The sequence below is a fragment of the Tachysurus fulvidraco genome, chromosome 21 (assembly GCF_022655615.1).
Source record: "Tachysurus fulvidraco isolate hzauxx_2018 chromosome 21, HZAU_PFXX_2.0, whole genome shotgun sequence".
Taxonomy (NCBI): domain Eukaryota; kingdom Metazoa; phylum Chordata; class Actinopteri; order Siluriformes; family Bagridae; genus Tachysurus; species Tachysurus fulvidraco.
The window spans coordinates 14,525,748-14,535,205 of record NC_062538.1 but is presented as its reverse complement, the minus strand read 5'-3'; the positions used below and the strand labels follow the sequence as shown (position 1 = coordinate 14,535,205).

General features: G+C 34.3%; 1 protein-coding gene across 1 annotated transcript; it reads right to left on the bottom strand.

Moving 5' to 3' along the window:
* Positions 1-3,869: 3,869 nt before the first annotated feature.
* otpa (orthopedia homeobox a) lies at positions 3,870-9,011 on the bottom strand. Its single transcript, XM_027152917.2, has 3 exons — positions 8,547-9,011; positions 7,715-8,115; positions 3,870-5,090 (listed from the first exon to the last, which is right to left on the bottom strand). Exons 1-3 carry the CDS (start codon positions 8,584-8,586, stop codon positions 4,572-4,574), a joined length of 960 nt encoding a protein of 319 aa, XP_027008718.1. The 5' UTR covers positions 8,587-9,011; the 3' UTR covers positions 3,870-4,571.
* Positions 9,012-9,458: the final 447 nt, after the last annotated feature.

The window sequence follows — 9,458 nt, the reverse complement described above, 5'->3', positions numbered from 1 at the left end:
TTACCCTGCGCTGACTGGTTTTCCTTCCAGGGTGGATTCTGTGTACACACTCTCAAGGTATGTATACTCAGGGGTATCCTTTGGCCACAGATGCACAAGACACTGATCAGTATTAAGATACTGAAGATGAAGGTATGTTTATTATTATTTTTTCATATAATGCAGCCTATTGATTTGTCTCTTCCTTAATAGTATTTTTAATAGATTACCTATTTACAGTTCTGCACAAACATTTTAGCCACAGAAATGCAGTAAAGCATTTATACCTAAAGAAAAAGGAAAATAATTTAAATATTCTACATAAAATACTTTAAATAGCATTGACCAGTAATAAATAAAACAATATTTGCTGTTCCATAACTCTGGAACAATTTTTGCAGTTTTGTAGCAATCTAAACTCTTTGGAGAATCTTGCCACAGTTCTGGACACTTTGACACTCACACTTGCTTCTGTTTAGCCTTATATTATTTTTGTATTCCTCTAGTGGATGGCAACAGGACATTTTTACCTCTGCCAAGTGAAATGAGCACAAGCCAAACGTACATTTTAATATACATCTCCACAAATTATTTTTGGGAATAATGTTCTGTCCTCAAGTTCTTCACACCTTGATATTTCACAAGGTATTTGTATCTGTATTACAAATTAACTTTATATGAGTAATTTGATGATAATTAAAATATTGTGGTTGATTGACAGTTTTGGACAGTTTTTCTACTCCCTAAGCAGGAAGTTCTTTGCAGTTTTCCTAGGATGTTGCTTTACAGTGTGGCATTTGGGGAAGACTTTCAATTTAAATAAAAATCTTTAAAAAAAGCAAAATGGGAGTAAGCAAAACCATGTTGTCCACTTATGATATACACTGATTTTGTTTAACTGTATTAAATTGGGCCATTACTCTTCATATACAATGTCTATTTCAACTGTTTGTTTTATAAACATTATTATCATGATTAATGAATTGCTTGAACAGCCTGTGTGAAATGATGCAACATTTTGCAATTACACCATAATTATATTAATACCTTTAATATTATAATATATATTTTGTTGGGTGTTGCATCACATGGATATGTAAAAATTCATTTAAGATACAAATTCACATATAATATTAATTGTCAATTGATTATTATTATTATTATTATTATTATTATTATTATTATTATTATTATTATTATTTTAATATTTAACAATCAGTCTTAATATTTAACAAACACTGTCTGACCAAAAACTGACCTATTCCATAAATATTTACAGATAAACATTTTAAGGACTTTTTAATAACAGTTTTTTTGTACATGAAAGCTAATTATTTAGAATGTATATTTATGAAGGGATATGATTTTATTTTCTGAAAGTGTACATATTTGTCATATTAAATGTCAGTTAGGAAGGTGTAAATTCTGACATCTGAACTAGTATGTTACAAATATAAACCTGATTTAATTTTACTACAATATCCACATCCTTACCTTTTTCATTTTAAGCTTCAGATGTTAAATTGACTTAAGTTAACTAAACTTCAGTAAATACCTTTAATTTCAAGTTAGTACAATTTGACAATGATAAGTAAACTCAAGAAATGAACCTAACAATTTTCAAATTGAATGAATCAATATTACAAGCAAAAGTGCTGTTATACTGAATATCAGCACCTCTGTGATTCAGTCATAGACATTCAGTCATAGTGCTGCAGGTAATAATGCTATGCTAATATTCCTTACAACAAAAGTCTGTAGCATGATGCAGAGTTTATACAACTGTTTTATAAACAAGAAATTAATAGTGAATTACTGCCATTTCAGACAGATATGGCCAAATATTTTGTTTATTCTTGCTCCATCAATTAAAAAAGTTCCTAAAGAATTCGCAGTAGTCTATGGACTGACTGAACGCCTCTAAGCATAGTAACAGTTTCAGTGTAATGAACTATTGTTAAAATTGGAAGTTTTTGTAGCAAACTCAGAAAAGCAAGAGATACAAAACAGTGAAATGTAGCAGTGCTGTTATACTAAATATCATCACTCTTGGAATATTGCATGTTGAATTAAATTAGTGGAACTAACTGTTGTATAATATGTTTTCATTCATAACCTGCACAGGCAACACACAAAATTCACTTTACTGACAGATTTTAATTATTCAGGGAAACAAATCTATTTAGTGATACAAATTGCAGGAAAGCAGTTAACACCTTCATTGCTTTGCATGGTGCCACACTGCATTGTGGGTGAAATGAAAAGTGAGGCAGGTTGGGTCAGTGTTCACCTCCCTCTATATCATGTGACAAATTATCTAATGAGTAATGGCCCTTGCATATCCACAAACTAATTAACCCAGCAGGTACTGAGACAAATTCTAATATTCATGTAATATAATCTCACATCTGTTTTGCTCAAAAAATGTCATCAGACTACATTACCTAATCTCTCTTATAATCCTGAATCTCTCATACTCACACACACTTGGATTTGATCTGATTGATCACCTCTATACTATGATTTCTGTCCTGATGGAAGTGGTGTCACTTAAGATAAAAATGCCCTATCCACACTGCTTAAGGTGTCACTGAATGATTTGACAAGTATGAAATGGCCTTTACAATCACCAGATCTCAGCAAAATGAAATAACTATGGGAGATTTTTGTCTAAATTCCTAGACAATACTCTGACCAGCAACAGATTTAATATTTTTAGAAGAATGTTGTCCATCCCTTCAGGACAGTTCTAGAGACACTTAGAATGTATTTGAAAATACTTGGTGCCACAATAACTTACCAGTCCTATAACACAATTGTGTGTAATATTTTTCAAAGGTTTTAAAGAACAAAAGATTCTTAGACAACTACCCACCATATAAAATCAGAAAAATATTAAGTCCAGAATGTTGCTTCCATAAAAGCATTCAGTTTTCTAATAACATTCATTCCTAACCACTACATGTATTTTTTGAGCTAAGGGTCTGAATGCTTGTGTATTTTGTAAATTGTGTGTACCAATAGTCATCATTCAAGCAGCATTTTTTCTCAATCACATACAATTGTTAAGAATTATATTTGTGATGTTTAAGAGCTATAGTAACCATGCTGCATAAAAAAAATAATTCTGTTATATTTCATTTGTGTACATGTCACTGTGTAAAAAACTCTAAGGTAAGGCAAGTAAAAAACAGCATTTAATTCAGCATAAATTTCGGAATCTATATTTAAATCCTTAATTTAAAAATGCTTTTTGGGGAAAGGTTTAACATTGCTATTACATAAATAATAATTCACTGTGTTTATTTTTTTTGGTGGCATGCATGAAATTTAATCCCTGTTGAATAGGTAAGAGGTTTTCTGGTTATTATTGTTTAACTTTTTTTTATGTTTACTTTTGTTATTTGGAATAATCTACAATCATTGCATTTTTTACGTATTCATTCATAGACACGTAAGAACAAATGTGTTGTATGCTTTTTTGTTTTTTTTAAAATAAATGACAAGCTCTTCCAGAATTTGGAACACGTTATTCCACGGAAAATTTTTTTGAAAGTCCTTTTTTAAAAATTTCCAATTTTTGATATCATTTAATTTTATATAACCCATTAGTCAACATGATCAAATTGAACATTTTCAATGTTCCAGACACTTCAGATAGACTTATCTGTGACACAACTCTATATTCACATAATGCATGTATTGAACTTTTTTTGCAAATGAAAATATTTGAAACGTTTAATAGAAAAGTAGAAAAGTCTAAAATAGAAATGTAATGGTGGCTAATTACTGCCACGAGGGGACAAATTACAAAGTAGCCTTGGCCTTCAAGAGATGACATTCAAAATTATTTTATTTGACATTACATTAAATCGATATAAATATGTTCAGGAAAGCATATAACAATTAAGAAATTTAAGAAATCTGTATTGGTTGAACGTACAGACAAACTTAAAGCACAAACTGATGAAATTAGAGCATTTTAAGAATGCTTTGTCTACACAAAACATCCCGTAGAACAGTTTAGCCTAAAGCATCTTTTTCAAATAAATAAGAATTAGAATAAATCAGTTTCCACTTATCGGATACCGCTGTCCACACATGCATTCGACGTTTATTTGAAAGTTTTCCCCCTTCTTTTTTACATCAGTTGCCCTTTTGATCTCCTGCTTGTAGGAGTTACGGTAAAAAAAAGATAAACAAAAATAAAATGCGGTCCGTAAAATGCAAATAATTTGTTTCCGTAAATAAAACCTCACAAGGCAGGTAGCGTCCTGTGTCGAATATTGCAAATATGCGCGTTACATTCGGTCTGTTATGTGCAGTATGTGTGGTGTAAAAGTCTCAAATAATAACACTGAATAAATTGAAATCTAGACAGATCTAGATAGATAGATAGATAGATAGATAGATAGATAGATAGATAGATAGATAGATAGATAGATAGATAGATAGATAGATAGATTAACATCCGGGTCCGTATGCATTAGGGTTCAGTAGGTCAGAAATTTGAATTAAATGGCTTTTGGAGGGAAAATATGGTATAAAAGAAGACGTACCGACCAAACAATATTCGGAAACCACGCTCGCCATTAAGTAAAGCTCATTGAGACTGTGTGCTCGAGCGCTTTGCGGCGCAGGGATGCTATACTTGTACCGCGCCACACGTCGTCTGTCGATGACGAGGTGCAGAGTTGCGTGGATGCACTGGCGCTTGTCGGGCCCGCGAGTGACGCAGGAACCATGCCCGGAAACGTGGGCTGGTATAGGTGATGCGACTGCAGGGCCGAGCCGTTAGACGCCATGTTGGAGAGACCCATGGAACCAGGCGCCCCCGGGCCTGCACCTCCCAAGCTGCACTGCGACAGTGACTGCGCCATTGCAGGCTGACGGCCGAGCGCCGGCGGAAGCTGAAGCTGAGACACACTTGGCATCCCAGCTGCAGCCCAGCGCGTGTCGTTTGCGTGAAACGAGCATAGACTGTCGTTAATTGCTGCCGAAGGAAACTGCGGTAAACCGTGATGAGTAGGAAGTAATGTGCCGGGAGCGCGGAACACGTTTGTTGTCTTCTTGCGCTTCTTCCACTTGGCGCGTCGATTCTGGAACCAAACCTGCGACAAGACAAACCAGACACTTGATATTGCTACAAAGCCTAGCGGTCTCTCACAATTCATAACAAATGTACGCTTAAGATCAGGGGCTGATGTTTTCTTGTGTCCTCGATAATGTAATTCAATCTTCTCTATTGTGTCGGATCGGCAGGTTCAAGTGTTTCTTAACACCAGGGTTTTTTATGAAAGCATTGTTGTCGTTGGATAAATCCGTCTCTATTACTTTACACATAACATTACACGCAAAACAGAACAAAACATGACAATTAAAGACATGAAATAAATTCCAAGGAAAAAAGCTCGTTCTTTTACAGATAAACAGTAATTTAATTTTAAAACTTTTTTTTTTACAATTCTTCTTCTTCTTATTATTATTATTGTTATTATTATTATTGTTATTATTATTATTATTATTATTATTATTATTTTACCACTTTTTATACCATTTTTACTGTTTCTATGCTTCTTTAAAGCTACTTTGAGACAATATGAATTTGAAATATATTTTACGCATTAATTATTGTTTAATCATCAATATAAAGCTGTTCGTCAAATAGTGTTTAATTTCTTAGGTGATTTTACCTAGGATTAGTAGCTTACTACTGTACACACATTCAGACACACACACACACACACACACACACACACACACACACACACACACACAAGTGAGGCTTAAACAGAAATGTACGATTTAATTTCTTAGATTATTGTAATATAAATAAAGTTGATTTTATTAAAAAAATATTATTATTATTATTATTATTATTATTATTATTATTATTATTATTATTATTAATGTAAAGTAAAAATAAAACAGGAATTATTGGAAAAACTATTAGTGGCACGAACAAATTACGATGCATCTCTCCCGTAAATATCTTTTTCCTCCGTCAGGCGTCAAATTCAACGCACAATTCAATCATTTCCGCCTAAATCTATGTAAATTATTGTATTTAAATGTATTAAATCACACTCCATATACTTAAACACCAATCAGTATAAATTTCCTTTAAGTGCACCCGTTTAAAGTGGATTTTTCATAACAACAGACTATGCAAATGACAGAATCTTAAAACCAGGTATCTAGATGGACATGAGCTTTTTTGTCTGGGCACTTTTTAATATCTAAAGTCAAACTTAAATGAACGTTACTTAGTGCTATCCATTATGCAGCTCATAACACCATTAATTATTGTCTCGTTTGTCTAAAAGCACTATCATGGACTGTTTATGGTCTTGCTCTGTGTTTATTTCCCAGCCGCACGAGGTTTATAGAGATCTCTTTCACGAGATGTGCACAGTGATTAATGGGAACTTAATGGTTTGGAAAAAGAGATAATTACAAATTATACTCACAGTCACCGCCCGTTTAAGAGATTAAAATAGCGTGGGTGTAAGAATAAAAACAGGATATCATACATCAATCCACCCTGAGCCAAATTACATTTTAGACGAAAAAAACATTTTCAAACCATAATAAAATGAAGCCAAAGTACATTCTCTTTGATCACATTCTCACAAGGCTGAGAAGGCTGCTGAACAGATATGTATAGAGGAACTGCATATTGAGATATAGTTCTTTTTTTTTTTAAATGGCTTTCTATTGGGTTAAAACCGGTCTTACACTTTAACACGTTTAACACGTTTTGGTCAGACAGGACTAAATATAACTAAAGCAAATCAGATTCGTGCAAAGGTTTGTCTGCTAATTAGGAAGATAATCATGGGATGTTTGCAAAGTTTCACAATGAGATCAATAAGCAAATGAGACTCATAAATAATATTGAAATAGGTGCAAAGTAACTGATGTGAATTGTATAGAATCACAAACTCGAAATGTTATATTATGAGGTTAAGAATAAAGGATTTAAGCCGTACACCTAATATCGATTAATAAAACTGTGTTCTAGTGATTAAAAACACAAACTGAGCTGAGACATGACAAAAGACAGTTTGCTTTAAATCTAGCTGGATTCATGAATCAACCAAATATTCCATATATAACAAACCTTTATTGTGAATAATGTTATACATTTAGAAAATTATTAAATGAGAAATGAGAAACAATACTAAACTAATGTTTACTAATGTCTAATGTGTACTTCGTCTATTGATATATCGTTAATGTTATATTCCATGAAAAACATAGAAAAAAAAATCCCCAAGCGTCCAACAGGTCACTGCAATAAAAATCGCAGTATATATATTGGCTTGAACTCAAGTATGTATTCGATGCATTTTTCCTGCGTAAATAATTTCCTTATTTCCGGTGACTAACTGCTGTACAATTATAGGCAATTATATAGAGGTTATGGATGTGTTATAGATGGCGTTCACGTGTTAAATACGATGATACTATAGCGCACTGCTTCTCTAGAGTATCTGGACGGTTTGTACTTCGACGAATTGATGACAGGAAGGAAGGCCTGAAAATAACTTTCTATAATTTTCGTTGTATCACATAATTGATTGTGAAAATATATATATTTTTTCTTGAATAATATATTAACCTATTTTGTTATTGCTGTTGTTGTTATTTATTAGCTATGCTGTTAAAAGCTATTGTGATTACTTTCAGATTTCAACTAGCATTTGTCATGCACATTTGTAAACCGACTCACCTGCACGCGTGATTCTGTCAGGCCGATGCGCAGCGCGAGCTCCTCACGCATGAAGATGTCAGGATAGTGGGTTTTGGCGAAGCTGCGCTCTAACTCGTTGAGCTGCGCAGGCGTGAAACGGGTACGGTGGCGTTTCTGTTTCTGCGATTGCTGACTTACAGATTGCGCCGAGTTTTGGTTTTGTTGCTGCTGCTGCTGCTTGTCTTGCTCTTTGCCGTTCGGAGGATTGGATCCCACGTTGCCAAGCTCGTCTCCGGGAAGATGGGTAGTGCCTTCTAGCGTTTCCGGGCTCGGGCCAAGTTCTCCGTTATGTCCGGTATCAGACACCCCGCCACCGACTCCGAGTCTGCACTTCAGTGACTCTCTGTGTCCCAGGAGCTCCACCGCGGCATCCTTCATCCCTACAAGACACACACGCGCGCGGGTGTCACAATATACTCATGGCTCCAGCCCGCTTAGCGGATAGAACAGTCGCATACAATCACATTAAAAAGACGGCAAACCTCCCAGTTTTCGTACAGAAGTGACCTACTTTGGTGCGTGTCGAAAGCATCACGCGTGTTACGCTGTTACAAAGCACGAATGACACGGGAGGACTGCACACACCCCTCAATTACGTATGCTAAAATTGTCTAATTCCATTCGGTGGCATCAATATATTTAAATTACATCGTAATCTAATAAAGATGATTACATTTTCTTCAAGTAAATTAGATCACTTTAAATGGTATTAAAATCAAATTGTCAGTTGTCACTGCTTGGCTGAAGCAGACAGGGTGATAGAGAGCGCGAGGTTGAGAGAAAAGGTCCGAGTTTTGCGGCAGTTACTCACCGAGCCGAGCGTCCAGCAGGTCGACGTGAGAGAGCATCATGTACCGCTCCAGGGTGATGTTTTATTTTCCTCTAAAAAAACACTCTGTGATTTTAACCTATTTAATATATGTATATATATATTGGGCTTTTAAAAAGGAGGTCCCCTGTATTATAATGCCCTTTAGAGGAACGGGGAGGTGCTTAATAGTTGGATACCCCCGAAAGCGGCTCCAAATGAGAACCAATCAGCTTTTGAAGCCGGCCGATGTCAGCCACTCACATGCGTTCATTTCTTCTCATTTTTCTCACTGAAGGTTATTATTATGTTTTTATTGCAACTTCCAAATTCCAGACCGATTTGATGTTATGGCAACGGTTCGACTTCTTTCAAAATCCACACAAATACTCGTTGTCGAGTTGATAGAAAGAGCAAATCTACTTCCTCCCTTTTCAACGTGACTCGTTTGATCACATTATTATTGGATGTTGATAATTAGTTTGATAATTGTATTATTATTATTATTATTATTATTATTATTATTATTATTATTATTATTATTATTATTATTATTATTATTATTATTGCTGTTGTTGTTGTTGTTACTACTACTACTACTACTACTACTACTACTACTACTACTACTACTACTACTACTACTAATTCTTCTTCCTCTTCCTCTTCCTCTTCCTCTTCTCTTCTTCTTCTTCTTTTTCTTCTTCTTCTTCTTCTTCTTCTTCTTCTTCTTCTTCTTCTTATTATTATTATTATTATTATTATTATTATTATAAAATATTGTCACTTGTTTACGCGTAAATAACAATCCCCAAACACAAAACATCTAACAAACTTAATAATACTTTTCCCCCCACTCGTTTAATTTATATCGATGTTTCATGTTTAAAAGCTGCGTTTTTAGGCGCCATTGGAACT

What these genes read in the sequence shown, in the direction of transcription:
- otpa (XM_027152917.2), bottom strand. Translation starts at nt 8,586, where the DNA reads ATGATGCTCTCTCACGTCGACCTGCTGGACGCTCGGCTCG. An exon ending in CCTGCTGGACGCTCGGCTCG is followed by an intron (nt 8,116 to 8,546) that starts GTGAGTAACTGC and finishes TGTGTCTTGTAG; the next exon opens with GGATGAAGGATGCCGCGGTG. An exon ending in TGACAGAATCACGCGTGCAG is followed by an intron (nt 5,091 to 7,714) that starts GTGAGTCGGTTT and finishes GTCTTGTCGCAG; the next exon opens with GTTTGGTTCCAGAATCGACG.